General features: G+C 44.3%; 2 protein-coding genes across 10 annotated transcripts in view; both read right to left on the bottom strand.

The window, feature by feature from the left end:
* The window catches only part of LOC132769460 (sodium- and chloride-dependent creatine transporter 1-like), a 47,526-nt gene extending 46,172 nt beyond the window's left edge, over positions 1-1,354 (bottom strand). Inside the window, exon 1 of the mRNA XM_060766496.2 lies at positions 1,009-1,354. Within this exon, the coding sequence (XP_060622479.2) occupies positions 1,009-1,039 (31 nt within the window). The 5' untranslated portion in view covers positions 1,040-1,354. The remainder of the gene's footprint in view (positions 1-1,008) is intronic.
* Positions 1,355-11,303: 9,949 nt separating this feature from the next.
* Positions 11,304-21,886, bottom strand: part of USP19 (ubiquitin specific peptidase 19) — a 51,242-nt gene continuing 40,659 nt past the window's right edge. For 4 of the 9 annotated variants that reach the window (XM_060766499.2, XM_060766498.2, XM_060766497.2 and 1 more), the window contains exons 25-27: positions 20,205-20,368; positions 18,941-19,125; positions 14,761-17,133 (exon numbers count right to left, since the gene is read on the bottom strand). In XM_060766499.2, the coding sequence (XP_060622482.2) occupies positions 16,915-17,133; positions 18,941-19,125; positions 20,205-20,368 (568 nt within the window). In that variant the 3' untranslated portion in view covers positions 14,761-16,914. Of the gene's footprint in view, positions 12,447-14,760; positions 17,134-18,940; positions 19,126-20,204; positions 20,369-21,886 lie in introns of those variants that run through there. The other 5 variants (XM_060766502.2, XM_060766505.2, XM_060766506.2 and 2 more) reach the window with 3 other exon arrangements.

Here is a 21,886-nt window from a genome sequence, read left to right as displayed (position 1 = left end):
ACTGTAATTACATCCGAGGGAGTTGGAAAGTACAAGGAGGGCGAAGATTGTGTCCTGAGCAGAACAATGAGCATGAAGTACCCAGCAAGGGCATTTGGGCGTTAAGATGCCCCAAAAGGAACAGTGGCAACCGGGAATGAAAACAGGATGTTCTCCTGGCACACCAAAACAGAAAGAAAGTGAGTAGGATTTGTATTGTCAAAGGCTTTCATGGCTGGAATCACTGGGTTGCTGTGAGTTTTCAAAGCTGTATGGCTATGTTCAAGAAGCATTATCTCCTGATGTTTCGCCTGCCTCTATGGCAGGCATCCTCAGAAGTTGTGAGGTCTGCTGGAAACTAGGCAAGTGGGGTTTATAATCAACCACTTTGATTAGCATTTAATGGCCTTGCACTTTCAAGGTCTGGCTGTTTCCTGCCTGGGGGAATCCTTTGTTGGAAGGAAGCAGCCAGCTCTTGAAACTGCAAGACCATTAAATGCTAATCAAGGGGGCCAATTGCAACATTCACACCTACCTCAAGCAGGCATGAGTTCTTTCTCCAACTCTGGTCATTCCACACATATATAAACCTTACTTTCCTAGTTTCCAACAAACCTCACAACCTCTGAAGATGCCTGCCATAGATGCAGGTGAAACATCATGAGAGAATGCTTCTGGAACATGGCCACACAGCCCAGAAAACTCACAACAACCCAGTGAGTAGGACTGAGTGTCTGGCCGTTTGGAGTAATCAGTTCGAAGGCGGCGGTAATAGTGGCAACATTTGGAACCGGTGGGACGTTGTTCCACTCAATTGTGTCCCAAGCCGAGACGGACTTACCTGGATTGACTTTGGTGGACAGACACCTGTTTCAGGATGCATGGAATGTATAAGTTGCTACATGCTTGGTTGCTTACCTGAGGCCTCCATAGGAAAAACAGGACAGGCAGGATACTGAGGATAGTATACTGTGTTTAGTGTGATTTCTTTCCTGGAGATGCCCAGGTAGCCATGTGCGTGGTCCTTACCTGAACATGTTTCCGTGGGGACTGGCGCCATGGCACTGGGTGGGCGGCCGGGCAGAAGGCTGAGACGGGTGTCGGGTCGGGAAGCTGGCTCCGGGTCTGGGAGGGGGTCGGGGTGCAGGCTCAGAAGCAATCCACAAAGCACTTGAAGGTGAGACGAAAGAACCTCATTGATGGGGATTTACACCAGGGAAATGGGCTGTGGGCGAGGGTCTGAGCAGGGCCTTTGGCTCAAAACCAGGCAGCACAGACCAAGCTGAGCAGAGGCTCCATCGCTCAGCGCCGGCACCAGGCTCTGCTCCTCGGAGGAGAAGAGACGGAGAAAGGCAACTGCATCTGCTCGGGTTCTCCTCCCACCTGATGCCTCATTGGCCACCCATCCTGGCATCAGACTTGGCGGATGCATCCTGGGAAGTGGAGTCCACCTGGGTACCATGGAGATGCTGGAAGATGCAGGCAGGCCCTTTGGCAGCCTCTCTGATGCTCTTACAAGCAGGAGTGAGAAAGCCAGGAAAGGGGTACTCGCGTAAACACGAGAGCTCTCCATTGTAGCTCTTTCTTTTAGCTGATCTCTTTCTCCCAAGCAGAAAAAAAAGAAGGCAAGAAGGAACTCAGTGTGCAATCTATTCCAGCCTTTTCCTGGCACAGGATGTAATATATAACTAAGAGCCTTTTTGGTAAATTGGTCTCTCTGCCTTAAAAAAAAAGCTTTCTCTTTGCACAAAAGGAGTTTGGATAATTATTCTAGGCCAGGCATGGGCAACTTAAGCCCTGCAGGTGTTTTGGACTCAAAGTCCCACAATTCCTAACAGCCTCAGGCCCTTTCCTTTTCCCCCTCAGCCACTTAAGCAGCTGAGGGGGAAAAGGAAGGGGCCTGAGGCTGTTAGGAATTGTGGGAGTTGGAGTAAAAAACACCTGCATGGCCCAAGTTTGCCCATACCTGTTCTAAGCCAATGAACGGTTCTTTTAATATGACTTTCCTAGATCTATTTTGAGAGTGTGAGAGTTAACTCTGCTATTGATAAACAAAAAGTCTGATGTTATGTTATAAACAGTCACATTCAGGAAGGCAAGGATCTTAAAAGCAAGTAGCACATTGGGTTGCTGTGAGTTTTCCGGGCATATGGTCATGTTCTAGAAGCATTCTCTCATGACGTTTTGCCCACATCTATGGCAGGCATCCTCAGAGGTTGTGGGACATATTGGAAACTAGTCATATATCTATGAAAGGTCCAGGGTGGGAGAAATAACTATTATCTGCCTGAGGCAACTGTGAATGTTGCAACTGGCCAGCTTGATTAGCATTGAATAGCGTTGCAGCTTCAAAGCCTGTCTAGTTGCTGTCTGGGGGGGATCTTTTTTTGGGAGGTCTAAGAATCAATCAGGGCCAGTTGTTAGCTGGTCTTGATTGTTTCATGCCTGGAATTCCCCTGTTTTCAGAGTGTTTTTTTAATTTACTGTCCTGATTTTAGAGTTTTTAAAGTGTTGGACACAGCATATGATTTGAGAACACAGATATGTTGGGCCATTCTAACAACCACTATGTGCTGTACTTTATTTACAGATTTTAGAGGTTTTTTTTAAATACTGGTGGCCAGATTTTGTTCATGTTCATGTTGAAATCATACTTGTGGATTTCAGTGGCTTCTCTGTGTAGTCTGACATAGTGGTCCAGCATTTCTGTGCCCTCAAATAATATGCTGTGTCCAGGAATTTTAAAAACTCTAAAATCAGGACTGTAAATAAAGAACAGCACTCTGAAAACAGGGGAATTCTAGGTGGGGCCAGCTAACACCTCCCAACAAAGGATTCTCCCAGGCAGGAATCAGCCAAGCCTGGAAGCTGCAAGGCCATCAAATACTAATAAAAACGATTAATTACAACATTCACACTTAGCTCCAAAAGACAAGGGTTCTTTCTCCCACCCTGGACATTCCACAGATATATAAACCCCACTTGTCTAGTTTCCAACAGATCTCACAACCTTGAGGATGCCTGCCATAGATGTGGGCAAAACATCAAGAGAGAATGCTTCTGGAACATGGCCATACATCCTGGAAAACTCACAACAACCCAGTGATTCCGGTCATGAAAGCCTTCGATAAGTAGCACATTGCCAGACTCACAGTTTACAATATAAGTGAAACTTATATTTATGATCATATAGTGGCTGTTCTCCCTGAGGCCCCTTTATTATCCTTTTGTTGTTTTTGCATGTGCTATTTTAAATGCACTGCCTCTGTGGGTTAGTTAAATATTGATGGATTCAGGGCACCTGCAAAACTATAAAGTTTTGTTTAGTAAACTTTCATTTAATTCCACTTTCTATGTGTTCGATATCTTTGGTATTGTCATATATGTTGTGCCTGCATTTGTGGGATCTAGAACTTCCTGTTCCTGGTTTGAAAGTGTTATTTCCTGTTTAATTGTGAAGTACTTACTTTGAAAGAAGTTGTGATATTCCAGAAACTTCATTTTTTGTGGCTGAGGGTAGTTCTATGATTTCGTTGGTAATTTTCCTTAATGAAAATATGCCATTTTTAGCCTTTTTATGTGCAGACCACAACAAAGTTTTTGCAGTTTAATAAACTTTTCCCATGTTTTTATTACAGAACCAATTAGGAAATAACATTTATAACCCACACACAAAAATGTGCTACATAGTATAATGAATTAAGTTTCATGTGTTGTCAAAGGCTTTCATGGCTGGAATCGTAGAATCATAGAGTACGAAGAGACCTCGTGGGCCATCTAATCCAACCCCCTGCCAAGAAGCAGGAAAACTTGCATTCAAAGTACCCCCGACAGATGGCCATCCATCCTCTGTTTAAAAGCTTCCAAAGAAGGAGCCTCCATCACACTCTGAGGCAGAGAGTTCTACTGCTGAACAGCTCTCACAGTCAGGAAGTTCTTCCTCATGTTCAGCTGGAATCTTCTTTCCTGTAATTTGAAGTCATTGTTCCATGTCCTAGTCTCCAGGGCAGAAGAAAACAAGCTTGCTCCCTCTTCCCTGTGACTTCCTCTCCCATATTCATACATGGACCTTACCATGTCTCCTCTCAGCCTTCTCTTTTGAAGGCTAAACATGGTCCGCTCTTTAAAGCCGCTCCTCATAGGGCTTGTTCTCCAGACCCTTGATCATTTTGGTCACCCTCCCCTGGGCACTTTCACCAGATTGCTGCAAGGTTTCTGGGTTGTACGGCCATGTTCCAGAAGCATTCTCTCCTGAAGTTTCACCCACATCTATGGCAGGCATCCTCAGAGGTTGTGAGGTGTGTTGGAAACTAGGGGGAATCCAGAAAATAGGAGAATTCCAGACAGGAAACAACCACAGCTGTTTAACCTGAAGAAGAGAAGGCTGAGAGGAAAGATGATAGCCATGCATAAATATTTGAGAGGAAGCCACAGGGAGGAGGGAGCAAGCTTGTTTTCTGCTTCCCTGGAGACTAGGATGTGGAACAATGGCTTCAAACCACAAGAAAGGATATTCCTTCTGAACATGAGGAAGAACTTCCTGACTGTGAGAACCGTTCAGCAGTGGAACTCTCTGCCCCGGAGTGTGGTGGAGGCTCCTTCTTTGCAAGCTTTTAAACAGAGGCTGGATGGCCATCTGTCAGGGGTGATTTGAATGCAATATTCCTGCTTCTTGGCAGGGGGTTGGACTGGATGGCCCATGAGGTCTCTTCCAACTCTTTGATTCTATGATTCTACAGCCAGCTAACACCTCCCAACAAAGGATTCCCCAGGCAGCAACTAGCCAGACTTTGAAGCTGCAAGGCCTTTAAATGCTAATCAAGGTGGCCGGTTGCAACATTCACACCTGCCTCCAGTCAAACTTGAGGTTCACTTTAGGATTGGAAATGACAACAAACTCTCTAGGATGTTGTCCAGAAAGAAAAATGTTATATAAATAGTTGCTATCATTGCAACTTCCTGCCATGGGTGCATGCGATAAGAGCTTGCTTCTTCCCTTCCTTTTCTTGTCAGACTGGGTCCCACATGCACCCCGCCACCCCCAGCGCATGAGAATTGAGACCGGGAGCACATTCCCATGTATGGCAGGCTCTGTTTCCATGGTGTTGAGCGAGCAAACAATTCCAGGCCCCTTCAAAGCCTCCCTCTGCACCGCCCGGCTGCCACTATGCTCTCAGGCCAAACACAGGGCCCCCTTTTCTAAGGCTGAGGAGCGAGGGGTCCTAGCTCCAGCGGTAGGGGGAGGGCAGGGCCTCAAGTAGAGCCCTTTGTAAGATGAAAAGGAGGCCAAGGATGCTTCAGAGGCTGCTTCGGAGGCCGGTCCCCTGCAGGAAGCACATTGTGCCTTCAAGGAGCCAGATGTGTGAGAATGAGAAGTGCTCAGTACAGCCACAAATAGTGCCACTCAGCAGACTCTGGTGCTTCGGGCATTGGAAATCCCATGCTCCTTTATCTCTTTGGAAAACCTTGTAATATACAGTAGAGTCTCACTTATCCACCTTTACTCATCCAATGGTCTGTCTCCTGCCCAGATCCACAGCTGTTTCAATACATTGTGACATTTTGGTGCTAAAAGACAGTTCCATCTTGTCTCCTGTGTCATCAGTTCGGGGTCCCCCCCCCCCCCCCCCCCCAAAGCACCAACTATTGCTCTGGGACCAAAGTGAAGTTCCACCTTGTCTCCTGCACTGTGCTAATAATATAATATAATCTATATAAATAAAAATGTAATGTTCGTTTGTGGGATTAACATAACTCAAAAACCACTGGACGAATTGCTGCCAAATTTGGACACAAGACAACCACTAACCCAAGAAGTGACCATCACTCAAAAAATTGTGCTGCCCAGAACTGGACATGGTGTTATTCCAGGTGAGGTCTGATCCTTTAGTGCAGTGGTTCTTAATGTTCATAATGCTGCAACCCCTTAATATAGTTTCTCACGTTGTGGTGACCCCCAACCATAAAATTATTTTCATTGCTACTTCCTAACAGTAATCTTGTTACTGTTATGAATAGCAATGTAAATATCTGATATGCAGGATGTATTTTCATTCACTGGACCAAATTTGACACAAATACCTGATATGCTCAAATTTGAATACTGGTGGGGTTGGGGGTGTTGATTTTTGTCATTTGGGAGTTGTAATTGCAGGGATTTATATTTCACCTACAACCAAAGGGCATTCTGAACTCCAGCAACGATGGAATTGAACCAAACTTGGCACACAGAACTCTCATGATCAACAGAAAATACTGGAAGGATTTGCTGGGCATTGATCTTGAGTTTGGGAATTGTAGTTCACCTACATCCATAGAGCACTGTGGACTCAAACAATGATTGATCTGGACCAAACTTGGTACAAATACTCAACATGCCCAAATGTAAACACTGTTGGGAGTTTGGGGAAAATAGTCCTTGACATTTGGAACTTGTCGTTGCTGGGATTTATAGTTCACCTACAATTAGAGAGCATTCTGAACCCCACTAACAATTGAATTAAGCCAAACTTCCCACACAGAACCCCCATGACCAACAGAAAATACTGTGTTTTCTGATGGTCTTCGGTAACCCCTTTGACACCCCCTTGTAACCCTCTCCCCCAAAGGGGTTCTGATCACCAGATTGAGAAAAGTTGCTTTAGTGTGTATTGCTATCTCAAAAGAGAGAGATGTCTTCTGGCATATGTAGTGGGGAACCCTTGTTTTATAATAGATTCTGGCAATTGTTTTGGGTACCTATTCCGTGTCTATTTATTGTTATTCTTTTTATCCCATTTTCAATGTGTTGTTGAAGGCTTTCATGGCCGGAATCACTGGGTTGCTGTGAGTTTTCCAGGCTGTATAGCCATGTTTCAGAAGCATTCTCTCATGACGTTTTGCCCACATCTATGGCAGGCATTCTCAGAGGTTGTGAGGTCTGTGGGAGTTTATATATCTGTGAAATGTCCAGGGTGGGAGAAAGAACTCTTGTCTGTTTGAGGCAAGTGTGAATGTTGCAATTGGTGACCTTGATTAGCATGAAATAGCCTTGCAGCTTCAAAGCCTGGCTGTTTCCTGTCTGGGGGAATTCCTTGTTGGGAGATATTAGCTGTCCCCTATTGTTTCTTGTCTGGAATTTCTCTGTTTTCTGAGTGTTGTTCCATTTTCCTCAAAGCAGCTCACAACACTTAAAAACAATGAAATCTAAAACTGATAACATGTAAATATTAAAACAGAATGAAAAGTTATTTTTTTAAAAAAAAACACATTAGTTACAATTGTTAAAATAATTAAAACACTATCCAGCACCTTCTGGCTCATTGCTAACCTAGGGATGCTAGTGAGCTTGCTTGCTGTGTGATGTTTGAAGGGCATTTTTTGCCATTACAATTAGCCATGTGGGTTAGAGCTTCCATGACATATACTCCCCCCACCCATGTCTCTTCTCATCTCTTTGTGATGCAGAGCCAACCTTAAGAAAGGGAGCTACAAAGTGGAGTCCGTGATATGCAAGTGTGAAGAAGAGCAAACCACAGACCACCTATTACAATGCAGCCTGAGCCCTGCCACATGCACATGGAGGACCAGAGGCACTCCAAGTAGCCAGCTACGGGTCAAAGGACATTTAGTATAAAGCCAAGTTTCTAAACTTCGTGTTTTTCTAAAAACATTACAACGGTACCCTTGGTTTGCTCCTGATACAATAAATAAAATAAAAATCTCTACAACACAATATACTGTTCTTCTTATCTGGGGAATTAGTATGGAAAAAAAGGCACTTTTGCAGCGTAAGATGCACCACCAATCATATTTTTTTCTTCTGCTATCACTGGTCTCTACTCCTGACTCAAAATGTATTTCTCTTTTTAACTCTCTTTTTAAGTACATGAATGGCTTTGCTTACTTCTCAGGTTAAATTGTTCACTTCTAGTAATATGGATCAAAATACAGTAACAAGTGACAGGAAATGTTCTTTCTTAAGGGTTTTACAAAGTCTTAGGTAGAGAACATTTGGTTCTCAAGGTTTTTTGGACAATTCCCATAATCCCTTCCCATGCTGGCAAACATTATCCTGATAGGGAACTAAAATACCCAACCCACTATAACAGGCATGGGCAAACTTGGGCCCTCCAGGTGTTTTGAACTTCAGCTCCCACCATAACATGCAGCCATGGCCGTCAAAGAGGAATAACACTGTCATTGTATAATGTGAAAGTGCCCAGAGTCCTATCATGTAGATCAGGCCTGGGCATACTTGGGCCAAATGTTTTGGACTCCAACTCCCACAATTCTAAACAGACTCAGGCCCTTTTCTTTAAGCGGCAGAGGGGGAAAACGAAGGGTCCTGAGGCTGTTAGGAATTGTGGGAGTTGGAGTCCAAAACACCTGGAGGGCCCAAGTTTGCTCATACCTGCTCTGTGATCTAGCTTTGCATCTTGATAGTTGTGGGCAGTGTGAAGTGTTAGGGAAGGTTTTTTTTTTAAGTGGCTGGAAGAGAAATTGATATTGCTTCTTGATCAAGAGATAAGGCAGGATAATGATCATGATGGTATAATTTTATAGCTATTAAGGCTCCCTGTATTTATAGAGTGTGCCCTTGGTTTCTGCTTAGATTTGGTTCCAGAACCTCTGTGGATACCAAAATCCATGGATGCTCAAGTCCCATTAAACACAACAATGTAGTACAATGGTGTTGATACTGAAATTCAACACCGCCTGAGCTCTGTGAGTGCAGCCTTTTTTCGAATGAAGCAGAGAGTGTTTGAGGACTGAGACATCCGGGGGGGGGGGGGGGTACCAAGGTGCTTGTTTATAAAGCTATTGTCCTCCCAACCCTGCTATACGCTTGTAAGATGTGGACCGTCTACAGATGTCACATGCAAATCCTGGAACGATTCCATCAACGCTGCCTCTGGAAAATCCTGCAAATCTCTTGGGAAGACAAGCAGACAAATGTCAGCGTGCTGGAAGAAGCAAAGACCACCAGCATTGAAGCGATGGTCCTCCGCCATCAACTCTGCTGGACCGGCCATGTTGTCTGGATGCCCGACCACCATCTCCTGAAGCAGTTGCTCTTCTCCGAACTCAAGAATGGAAAATGGATGGTGGTGGACAAGAAAAGAGATTTAAAGATGGGCTCAAAGCCAACCTTAAAAACTGTGGCATAGACACTGAGAACTGGGAAGCCCTGGCCCTTGAGCGCTCCAGCTGGAGGTCAGCTGTGACCAGCAGTGCTGTGGAGTTTGAAGAGTCATGCATGGAAGGCAAAAGAGAGAAACGTGCCAAGACGAAGGCACTACAAGCCAACCCCAACCAGAACCGCCTTCCACCTGGAAACCAATGCCCTCACTTTGGGAGAAGATACAGATCAAGAATTGGGCTCCAGTCACCTACAAACCCACTGCCAAAACACCGACCTTGGAGGACCATCATCCTCGGACTACGAGGGATTGCCTAAGTGAAGTAAGTGACAATGGTGTTCCTTATATAAAATGACAAAATTGTGGGCCTTTTTTTGGAATTTAAAAAAAATGCAAGCCATGGATGGTCGAATCCGTGGCTACAAAGGGCCAACTCTGTAAGTGCTTGCATGTATGCAGTCCTATACATACATATATATATGTATATACATATATGTATATAAATAAAAACACACAGCAATGATTACTGCATAGACAGCAACATTCATTGCTGTTTATGCCACCCCTTCTATCTGAGCCGTGTTTATTTCCTCAAGAAGAAACTTTCAAACATATTTGTATCCATTGTCTCCTTGTTATTTTGATAAGATGGTCGTTTCCATGCATACCTCCCCATTTGAAATCGCAACAGTTACTGCGTTGGAGTAAATGCTTGCTCTCATAACTTTTTATCTGACGTGTTGGGTACATGCACACTTTTATCGCTGTGGGAATATGGGAAAGAAGATCACTGTTGCAGTTGAGCCTATTTCTATTTTACAAAGATAATTCAAATACCTGTATCAACACAAGATGACAATTATTTCTATACACATGGGAAAATGAAATTGCCCAGTCACTGATAAATACCGCAGGTCAAAAAGCCCTCATCTGGAATTGTAAAATATTCCAAAACATGAAACTGATAGTATAATATTTGTAGCTGATAGTAATCTTTTTGTTCTATGTACACAAAATAAAATTGTCTCATGAACAAAATTATTAAATGTATACTAGTTTCTAGTTTCATACCATCAAAGTATGTGTATGAGGTGAATATGAAACATAAACAAATGTTGTGTTTTGACTTTGGTCCCATCTCCAACTATCGTATTCTGTGCATATGTGAAAATACAGGTATTCCAAAAACCAACATGCTTCTGGTCCATTCGGATAAGGGACACTCCACCTGGATATTCAAGCTTCTGATCAAATGGACATTAAACCTCAGAAATTTGTACCAGTTCTACTAAGTGGATAATGGGAAATGTGATCCACAATACTGGGAGGACTGTAAGTCTTGTAATGTCACAAAGTTTACTGATTTTGCAATATTCTGCATTATTTAGAATATTATCAACAACACAGTTGAAATTTCAGACCTACTCAGAATTCAAATATATGTAGAGAAACTTGTGTAAAGAGTACAAATTCAACACATGAGTACATATATCTAAGAAGCAAAGAAGTACTGCCTAGTATTAAAAACTAGAGTTTTTAAAGTCTTCAATTATAATGGAATGAGATTATTTTTAAGATAGAAAATGAACTGTGCATCCCTTCCTTTTCCTCCTTACTCCAACACCACCACCACTACCACTTTATTTATGTTCTGCCCTTTTCCCTGTGGGGGCTCAGAATGGATTACAGTGTAAACAGATACTGGCAAACATTTCATGCCTTGTTACAATACAATGAGACACACAAACACAAACGAAGGCAGAGGCTTCTCCTTTCATTTCTGGCTTTGGAGGCGGTGCTCTTCTCTGGCTCTAGGGGAGGTGCTGTTCTCCATTTCCACAATGAGGATCCTGTATTGTCACCTCCTGGTCGTATGACTGGCATGACTGCTTGGAGCGTCTTGTGCTTTTGCCGCCAAAGCAGTACCTATTTATCTACTCACATTTGCATGTTTTTAAACTGCTAGGTTGTCAGGAGCTGGGCTAACACCGAGAGCTTGCCCCGTCCCACAGATTTGAACTGCCGGCAGTTCAAAAGCACAAGGGTTTAACCCATTGCGCCACCATGGCCCTCCAAGAATACATGACAGATATAAAGGTGCTAATTCAGAGAGTAGTTTTATTTCCATCGTGGTGTCCGTCCTGGAAATCCATGCCTGGGTTGCGCGGCAGCAGACAAAAAGCACACAGACACAGGAACAAGCAGCATTGAGTAGAATTTAATGACTCAGGACCCAAGACAAACATCAACTTTATACAAAGAAGAGAGCAAGACTGAGGCTTCCGGGACAGCCCCATTTGGTTACAGCAATTTTGGGCATGGATAAAAAGGCCAGGGAGCCTAAGATTTAAATAAAGGTGGTAATGGCAGTGGCTTCCCACCCCAAGGAAGTCACAGGGGGCAAGAAATCCAAAAGGATGAGGAAGGAGAAGGGAAGCAGCCAAACAGCAGGGCAAGCCACTGCCCCGTGCCTTCTGTGTGGAAGGGGAAGGCAAACGGAGGCACCAACCACCAGCTTCCTTGCCCACTAAACGCCGGACTAGTCAATGCTGGTGAAGGGATCTATACTCGCACCCAAAGGGAAGGGAAGAAAAAAACCCAAAGCAGAAGAGAAGAAGCACACCCGCATCATGAAGGCTTTTGTAGCCAAGATGGGTGTCCTGAGCTTGGAAAAGACCTAGGAGAGTGGAGTGGGAAGGGTCGGCAAAGAAGGGACCGTGGAAGGTAGCAAAGCAGGCACCCATGGTATGACAATTTGGGAGGAAGCCCCTTAGGGGCAGACGCCAATGACCCCCCCGCCCCCCCAGGAGGACAGGCTGGGTTTGCAAGAGGAGGAGCACAGGGCTCGCCACAGTTCACCTGCCTATGGGCGAGGAGACCTAACCAGAGCTTTTGGGGCAGGAGAGGAGCTTGGGGGGAGGAGGGAGGAAGGGTTGCACCGGGGGCTCAAATGGATTTACCCATGCATGCCGGCACAGAGCAGCCTCTAGCAGGGGATACAATAGGGAACCTTTTCCAGCTTGCAGGGGAGGAGGAAGGGGTGGAGTGGAAAGTGCTTGTGTGCTCAAGAAAAGGTCACAGCAGCTCCTTCTCCTTCCCACTGCAGGGGTACGCCGGGACGCGGTGAGTGGGGAGGGAGGGAGGGAGAGGAGGGGGGAAGCCACAAAACAATGCCTTCTTATATACACCCCCTCCCTCTCCCACCCCCCCCAGTGCAGGACGCCTTTAGTCAACCTCTTCCATGTTGTTGTAGGATGGAGTGGGGTGCTCTGCAACCCCCTCTGGAGCCAGTGTGGGAGCAACGTCAGGGGCCAGGCTGGTTCCAAAGGGCGATGAGCTAATTCCCTGCAAACAGAACAAAATATTAGGTAACAACGGTTCAAAGGAAGCGGCACAAGCACTAACACCTCCTTCTTTCCAATCTAGTATGAACCCTATGGGATTGGTTTCCCATCTGAAGTACCAAAACACAGCTTCAAGATCTAGAATTACAGCCTGAAAGAATTCACCGTAGATACTCATGTGGAAGCCATCCTCGTGTATAAATCGAGGGCAGGTTTTGGGGCCAAAAGTATGAATTTTGATGTGATCCATGAGTAAATTGAAGGTCATTCTATGAAGATGGAAAAGCACCAATGACATTTTAAGGGGCTCATCTCCCCTAGCCACCAACCTTTCCTTGCCCAGGTATTTGAAAAGGCAAAAAACAGTGTCCCAGCTGAGGGCCTATAACAGATGGGTGCTTTTCTTTAGATTGAACTCTTGCCTTTCACCACTGTACTGTGAAAATAATGACTTCTTTCTTTTTCTATTTTTGGTAAGAGTTAACGTACAATATTCACAGATATGTTAACCTAGGTTTTGGGGTTGATTTTTTTTTGGCTAAAACTTCTAGACTTATATATGAATATATAGCATGAGTCAGTGGTTCTCAACCTGCGGGTCTCCAGATATTTTGGCCTTCAACTCCCAGAAATTCCAACAGCTGGAAAACTGGCTGGGATTTCTGGGAGTTGTGGGCCTAAACACCTGGGAACCCACAGGTTGAGAACCACTGGGGTAAGTCCTTTTCTACATAAATTTGGGCAGTTGCAAAATGTATAATACTTTTTTTGTATAGTACTTTTTTTGCAGCACAGATAATTACAGGTTTGATAGGGATGCAACTGAAACAATATTGATATCTCCTTTATACAGGTAAAATGATATGCAAAATACATTTCAATTTCAGATTGTGGGACACCCATGACCTCTTCTACTCCAGTCTTGTTTCCATGACTGTCAGGACTGGGAAAATTGCTTCAAGAATTCTATGCCAAAATAATCTAAATTCCCCTCCACATAAAACAGAATTATCAGGCCTGTATAAATTATGCAAATTGACTCATAGCTAACTTGTTTTGCATAATATATTCCACTTCTGCTAATAACAGAGAGATGCAAAAAACTACATAAGTACAATTATTGAGTAGACACTGTTGTACAGGCCCGTAGCCAGGATTTTGATTTGGGGGGTGCTGAGTTTGATTCGGGGGAAGGGGGGGGGGGCTGAGTTTGATTCAAAGAAGGGGGGGGGCTGAGGATCTACCCTAGCAAACCTTTTGTATCGTTATCCCAATAGCCCTATGCATATGGGATATATTGAGCATGATGATCAGATCATGATATGAATAAACATAACAGTTTAAATAATGTACCAGTAAGGCCTTCCCGCGGACCCCCCCCCCCCCCCCCCCCCGGCTACATGCCTGCTGTGGTAGGTCCTTTGGCTTTATTGATTCATTAGAGACTGTCCACACTTTAAAAAAAAGAAATCTCCTAGTTGCTAGAAAAGCTATATTATATTTCTTATTTGAAAGGTAGGATTGTGTTAGCACTTGTATTCTTCATGAATAATCGGTCAAAGGTGGCATGCCAAAAACATGCAGGGTAAGGCATCCATTTGGTTAGCTATTTCTCCCTTCCCCTTTCCATGTTTTTTCCTGCTTTGTTAGGTATAATCACTTCAAGAAGGGGAGGGATGGGAGGGCTACTATCCTTGTTGTCCGCTCCTTCCTTTCCTTTCCCCTTCTTTTCTCACCCCTCAGTTCTGACACTATTTGCAAAACCTTCCTGATATACTCATGTATAAGCACCGAGATTGTGGCGCAGCTGGCTGAGTGTCAGCTGCATTAAGATCACTCTGATCAAAAGGTCATGAGTTCGAAGCCAGCCCGGGTTGGAGTGGGTTTCCAACCAATTATGTAGCCTGTTGTCAACCTTTGCAACCCGAAAGACAGTTGCATCTGTCAAGTAGGAAAATTAGGTACCACCTTAAAGTGTGGGGAAGCTAAATTAACTAATTTATGAGGTCATAAAAAAAGACTCCAGCAAGCACTCCAGAAAAAGCATGCGGGGAATGCGGAAGTACTTCATCAGTGTTGCAAATGGACAATGAAAGCGACAGCTCCCCTGGTGGCCAGAAAAAGTTAAATACCCTCTGTCTGTGTCTGTATATGTTGTATGTCAAAGTTGGCATTGAATGTTTGCCATATATGTGTACACTGTAATCCGCCCCGAGGCCCCTTCGGGGTGAGAAGAGCGGAATACAAAAGCTATAAATAAATAAATAAATAAATAAATGAATAAATAAATCTTTTACTACAAAAAACCAACCTTCCCAAAAACTGGGTTGACTTATCCATAGATCAGTGTGAGTACTGCATCTTGAATCTTATAAAAAAGGAACCATACCCTACTCGAGTCACAAAAGTTTAGTCTGTTCCAGGAAAACTTAAAAGCAGCATTGACCCCATTTAATCTCTCTGCCAAAATGCCACTTCTGGCCTTACTGAATACCTGGTCAGGTTAATGGAGGTGCCTAGACCTCCATTAGTTGGCACTGGAGCTTTCCCCACAAAATGACCATCAACGGGTCACATCAAAATCCAGACTATTGCCTCAAAAACATGCCCTCGACTTATACATGAGTAAATACAATAAGTGGAGGATCATAGATTAGCTGCTTCCTAGAATCATAGAGTTTGAAGAGACCTCATGGGCTATCAAGTCCAACCCCCTGTTATGCAGGAAAAACACAATAAAGCACCCCCAACAGATGGCCACCAACCCTTTGTTTAAAAGTCTCCAAAGGAGGAGCCTCCACCACATTCCGCTGTTGAACATCTCAGTCAGAAAAAGCTTCCTAATATTCAGGTGGAATCTCCTTTCCTGGATTTGAACACATTGCCCTGAGTTCTAGTCTCCAGAGCAGCAGAAAACAAGCCTGCTCCCTCTTTCTTGTGATATCTTTTCAAATATTTAAACATGGCTATCATGTCCCTTCTCAGCCTTCTTTTCTCCAAGTAAAACACACCCATCTCTTTAAGTTGCTCCTCAAAGGGCACGGCGTCCAGACCTTTGACCACTTTAGTCATCCTCCTCTCGTTACAATTCCATCAACAGCCTGGCTGACCTCTTTGTCCCTTTATATCTGGGATGTGCTGGGAATCTTTCAGCTAACTCCAGCAAACTGGTTGAACAGAACAGCAATAGATGGAAAAAGAAAGGAGCCCGACAATTTTTCTTTAGAATAGCTTAGGTTTATTAAATACAATAAATAAATATAGTGACAGCTTTTCTACTGAACAATGCATTGCCTTTAATCCACAAGCTGGCAGAAGATGGCTTAGCGTCTCTCCTGGAAAGTGTGAAGCTTTCCACCAGAACGATGCATGGATCAGGCTGTGCTCTTTGGCACTGAGGTGGCTTGAGACTGTCTAGTCCACAACAGAGACAGTCCATGACAGGCACCAATCCGCCAGACTACTGGCAAGAACAAAGACTGTGCTTTCCCTCCATTAATAAGCAAAACAATAAAATTAAAACTATTTCTGAAGGTGCTGGGAAGTATGTATAACATTCTAGGATTTATAATGAATATGAAACAATAATAACAAAAATCATACATAGTGCAGAAAGGTGCTATGAAGCATTAGATGGCAAAGCTCTTTAAGACAACACTCATCTCTCCGGCCACAGGCAAACACCTGCATCAAGGTATTTAAGATTGGAACGAGGCACAAGAAGGATCTTGCATCACCTACACAGACGCTAGCACAGAGCCAGACTGAAATAAATATAAGGCCACAAAGCAGTGATTCCAAAAATGTATTTCTATTGCCTCATGTATGCACAGAAATAGGCATCTATATTCATCCGCAGAAACAAGAAAAAGAGCAGAGACTCACATCAAAGTCCCGCCTTCTGTTTAACTGGGGCCCTATGCTGAAGAATGGTTAGCCTAATCCAGGCTTGATTAGAGAGAAAAAAAGAAGGAGCTTCCCTTACATGTCACATCCAAGTGTCGCCTCAGGCTTAAAAGATGATGCTGCCAAAATAAAAACAAAATAGGAAACAAAAAGAGGGATACTGCAAGATGGCGAGAGAGTATAATTCAGCTAGATCTTAAAGAGTCATCATTGCATTTTTCCTCCCCCAAACCAAAGGAAGAAAGATTTCTCTTCAGAAAGTTGTACTAATGCCCAAATGGGAAGCTGGCACAATGCTCAAATAGTAGGCACCAGAGGGCTGGGATTATCAACCCAGGAAAGATAGGTCATCCCTACAGAGGCTTCTTAGGTCTCACAGCTATTGTGGACCTTTCCCAGACGCAAATGCAAGAAGGGGGAGAGACAGCCGAGTTTGGATTTGGTGCTTTCTCCATAAGCACTGGCGAGGAGCTTCCCAGCCTCTCACTAAAAGATGCAACCCAGGAGAGCAATAAAGCGGGTGACCCCCTTTTTCATGGTGCCTTGCTGTGTTGTTGTCGCTGCTACCTCCAGTGGGTCTGATAGATGAGTGGGTAGAAGACATTCAGGAAGAGTGCCACAATGGCTGCCATGGTGCCCAGGACAAAGTATCGGACATGGCTTTCATCAGGACACTCTGAGGCAAGGTCCACTGATCCTCGGTTGCCAGACCTCCAAGGGTTCCTCAAGAGCCTCCTGGCAGCTTCCTCTTCTGCCTCCAGTTCCTGCCAGAGCAGAGAAGCCTGCGATGTGGAAACCTGGGTCAGCACGAGAACACAGTGGCACACCCCACAATCACCCATGCTCTGCCCTACCCCTTCCCAGATCTGCCTGCCTGCCTGCCTGCCTTTTCTACTATCATAGCCCCATGGATTTCCCCCCACTTCATTGCTAGGCTCCAGCAGCAGGATAGGTTCAGGTCCAGGTGCCTCTCGGGATACAGAGCAAGCAGTGCAAACCACGAGACGATGAAGGGCAAGCCCCAGCTTGCAGAGTGAGGCATCCATGCTGGCTGGCTTGATGGGTTTTTCCTCAGTCTGCAAGTATCAGAGCTAGCTTAACACTTTCGACAGACTCTGTTACCAAAAATGTCATAGCCTGTCCTTTCTTGTATGCACAGAGGTCATTCAGTTGATCAACCAGTCACCTTGGCTGAGAAACATGAGGATCATTCAGAAACAGCCAACCGCCGCAGAGCTTTTGCTGGTGAGATCTGATTTCAGCCAGTCCCATCCAAACGTTTGCTGGTGAAGATCTTTCGTAAGGATGACAGCTAATCAACAGCTTGGCAAGTGAAAAACCATTTGGCATGCCCAGAGGTGATCGCTAATCATAGCGCCTTTCTCTCACTCTTTCTCTTTTAATTAGACAGATGCAAAGGAGGAGTCAGCCACAGGGTAACCAGTCACAGACCAGATCTTTCAGGACAGTCCCCTAAGCACATTGATTTGCCTAGTGAGTTTAAGGAACGCTTAGTCCATTGCATCTTCCCCCATTCTGTCTCCTTGGATTTATGAGTAGCGAGTGTTGCATTCAAAGCTCTCACTTTCTAAGGTTGATTGGAAAGGGTGAAACTGGGAATAGTCTGAGGGTGCTAGTCTCACAATACACGTCAGGTGCCAAAGTCTTCAGGCCTGAAGGGAATCTTGGTCAAAGTATCAGGCCCTTCTCTGGCAGCTTCTTGGCACAGTTTGTTCTCTGTCTGCCCCTCCTCCCTTGGCCATGTCACTCCTATTAGATTTGGCCTGCTGGGCATTCAGACTCAGCAAATTACTGTGTTCACCAGCTTCAATGAACTAGAGGCAGAAGGCAGTGAAAAGACAAGAACAAGCTGGCCTGCCTCACAGTACAGGCCTGAATGCAGCCCAGTTTAAGCCTTTGCCCAGGGTGTCTTCCTAGGAAGAATATCAATACAGCACCTGACAACAACACCCTGGGGTATGACATTATGACCTGCTATACTCATATCTGGGAGGCTCCTTTGGTGGATTGTGCCAAAAACCTCAGTGCTAGTACATTATCTGCTGGATCCATAGCATATGAATGGTAGGAAGCAGTGTAGTGAGGGTGGAAGAATAGGAAGGGTCTCCTAAATCAACATCCTATAGCTAGAACCACCATGACTGCTCAGAAGCCCTCACTCCAAGGGTATCTGACTCCAAACAACTCATTTTACATAAGATTTCCTGCTGTCTGTTCCCCAAAGTTCAGACGTGATGGTCCTCCTCCATACTGATAGGTTTTCCTGCTCCAGCCAGCTAAAACTCAGCAGGCTCCTCTGAGCCAGTGCAACCATGTTTCTCCTGGGAGACATGTGTGACAGTCTTTCAGGTCTTTTCCTCACAGTTTTAAGCAAATGCAACTTCCCAGGATGCAACAGTTGGCCAACAATACCCATAGCCCCACCACTGCCCCAGAAGAGCTGTAAGCGGGAGCCAGCAGATACTTCCAGTACTGTCAGCAGTAATACAGTCAGTTTTCTTAGGCTCACACCTCATAAGATACCTCAAGGTGAATAGGGATCAAAAGACAGCCCCCAGAAGCTCTCACCTGATTGGCTGCTGCCTCAGCAGAGGGAGCCAAGTCAGCCCGAGGGTCCGAGGGGTGAGGTGGCCCTCTTGGGGGTCTCTCTACAGGAGAGTTCCGTCGACGGTAGAAGAGCACATAGGCATATCGTGTCACCACCTGGCTTTCATCTACTGTAGTGACTGTACTGTCATCAAAGAGCCGCCAACCTGCATAAGGTAAAGAAAGGGAGGAAAAAAAGAAAGAGGTAAGCATTCTCTCTAATATGCATATCCTTTTCACACTTTGCAGAGACATAACTGTCTGTTCAGAGTCTTCTTCAAACTCACAATAAGGCAACAACATTCTCCCTGCCATATCTCAAAACTCTTGAGGAAAGAGCCAGACATCTCAGCTGGCATTTACCTAAATTAAGTTATAACCTGAAAATGCATGGCTATTGACCTTCTCCTTGCTATCAAATCAGCATTCAATGGGAGTTTTACTGATAATTTTGATCTTGAAGGAGCTGGGGGTAGGGCAGCCAACAGGGAAGCTCTGGCGTCGGCTGGTCCATGAGGTCACGAAGAGTCAGAAGCAACTGAATGAATAAACAACAACTAATAATTTTTTCAGTTCCCCAAAGTGTAAAAGACCTTCCACTAAACTCAATCCTGGAGGACAAAGGAAACAACTGCAGCCAAGTCCGTCAGTTCTTTCAGGTCAGATTGTTCTTCAATATGGCAGAGGCAGCCTATCAGGCACCAAGCTCATTTCTCTTGATTTTTCCTTCTGAGTATCACAATATACAAAGAAATGTCCTGAAAAAAAGTATCCCTGAGTATCTTTCTCCTCATTCCCCCAATAGGCAGAGCTATGACGAAGAGCTTAGCAGGCATTCGTATTTGCAAGGGAGATCTTTCCTAGTTTGAGCTACCTTAGCTCTGAGAAGAAAGATGCCAGCCGAGATTTGTTTTCAAGAGTAACTCAGGTAGCAAACCCTGACTCAATTTGGGCTACAATTCCCATAACTTCTCTGCCAATAGTGGAGGCTTCAACTCAAAACCGTAACTATTCCAAGCTCTATATAGCCCAAGTCACACTGAAGACATTTCCAATCAAGGCTGGAGAGCTTTTTAACACATGTCAGCTAAACCCCCTCAAGAGAGTACTTACTTACTAGTAAGTGCAGGTAATTATGTCAGCTTCTCTCCTTGTGCTTATTTCCCACAATCCCCTATGTGTATGTATGGCACCCAGCTAGCCTCTTAATAGCCAAGGGATCACATTTACACCTTCCCTTACTCACCCACGTCACTACGCTGGCTGTTCTTGTCACTGGGCAATCGGGCATAAGCTGTGTAGTGCCCGCCAATCATGCCTCCATAGTGATTAATAACTGCATACAGATCATACATAGGTAGCTGCTGCTCATCCTTCTGACCAATACAGAACTTGCTCAGGTCCAAGCTCCTGAAGGGAAGAAACAGAACAAGTTAGGTAGATAGGTAGATATAACTGCACATCTGACTAAATAAAACCCAATTCCAAACCTCTCATTTGCTTCTCAGAGGATGCCCAGATTCCAGATGGATGGAACTCCTGTGTGCATGTTTATTAGAGCTCACCCTGTTTCAATAGTTCATGGCAGTCCATTGAGCTTAAATAAGACGGAGTACAGGCAGTCTCCAAGTTACGAACAAGATAGGTTCTGTAGGCTTGTTCTTTTTTTAAAAAATATTCTTTATTGGTTTTAAAATACAGTTACAAATACAGATACGAATATAAATATACATATATAACGTACGGAAGTAGGGGAGCGGGGGGACAAGGAGGGAAGGAGTGAAAAATGGGGGTGGGAGGGGGGAAGGGGAAGGAGAGGTAGAACGGAGATAGGAAAGGGGAGTTCTTAAGTTGAATTTGTATATAAGTCAGAACAGGTAATTTTTAAAATTTTAACTCCAGCCAAAAATCTGGATTTTTTAGCTTTGGCTAGCACAGGGAAGCATTAACAGCCCTGTGGTGTTTCTTTCGCTTTCTAAGATTCCTGTTCAGAAGATTACATCTCACTTTCTGTCCCTTGACAATTGGATTTTGAAAAAAAATGGCTTGTTGTGAAAACAAGGATTGGTGGTAAAGTTTCAGCAGAGAAACTTTTTGAAATGATAACTCTTTCAAGGAGTGAATTTCCCTTCCGAGGGGTAAATTTCTTTCATTTCTGTTGTCTCACCCCCATTCTTAACTATGGGTGGTTTATAAGTTGGGTGTTTGCAACTTGAAGACTGCTTGTAGTATGAGGGAACAAAGCTGAGTGCCAGAGAACACACATTTTGCATACTGAAATTCCTGGTATCTCCAACCCACAGAACCAGGCAATGGAAAAAGCCGCGGTCAGTTGGACTAGTCATTACGCCAGGGTGAGCTCTAACTAAATAAGCACAACATATGACAGGAATAATGCCTCCTCCATAGTACAGAAAAACATTGCCATTTAGCTGCTATACATATATCTGCTTATGCTCACTTATGGTCAAGGCCTCAAGTGCCCAACTTAACCAACGCAACAACTTGCTTTAAAGCAGACTGCTCCATATCTAGACAGTATCAGGCTACTTTCCATAAAGGAAAAGAAAGAAACCCTGAAAGGCACAAACATAAAAATGTGACTTGGATCAAAACCTTTGATGACTTAATTAAGAACCTTTTGCAACTATAGGAATAGAAATTTGTAGTCATCCAAAGATCAAATAAATTTATATAATTTGGGTATACTTTTGACAGTGGTTGGGAGGATACTCCCACTGCAGAAGAACAAAAATGGATGAAAATTCTTGGATGCTACCCATGAATATTTTTGCATTTGAAGTAAATTGTTGCTTGTAAACAGAGAGGAATGTATTCCAGTTTTTTAAAGATACTGCTGCCAAGTAATTCTTTTGTTTCCAACAGTGTCTCTTACTCCTACTGAAGTTCTATCCTCCCTTTAAGATA

This window comes from Anolis sagrei, chromosome 2 (assembly GCF_037176765.1).
Source record: "Anolis sagrei isolate rAnoSag1 chromosome 2, rAnoSag1.mat, whole genome shotgun sequence".
NCBI lineage: Eukaryota > Metazoa > Chordata > Lepidosauria > Squamata > Dactyloidae > Anolis > Anolis sagrei.
The sequence above is the reverse complement of the archived record's forward strand: the minus strand, read 5'-3'. Positions and strand labels throughout refer to the sequence as shown.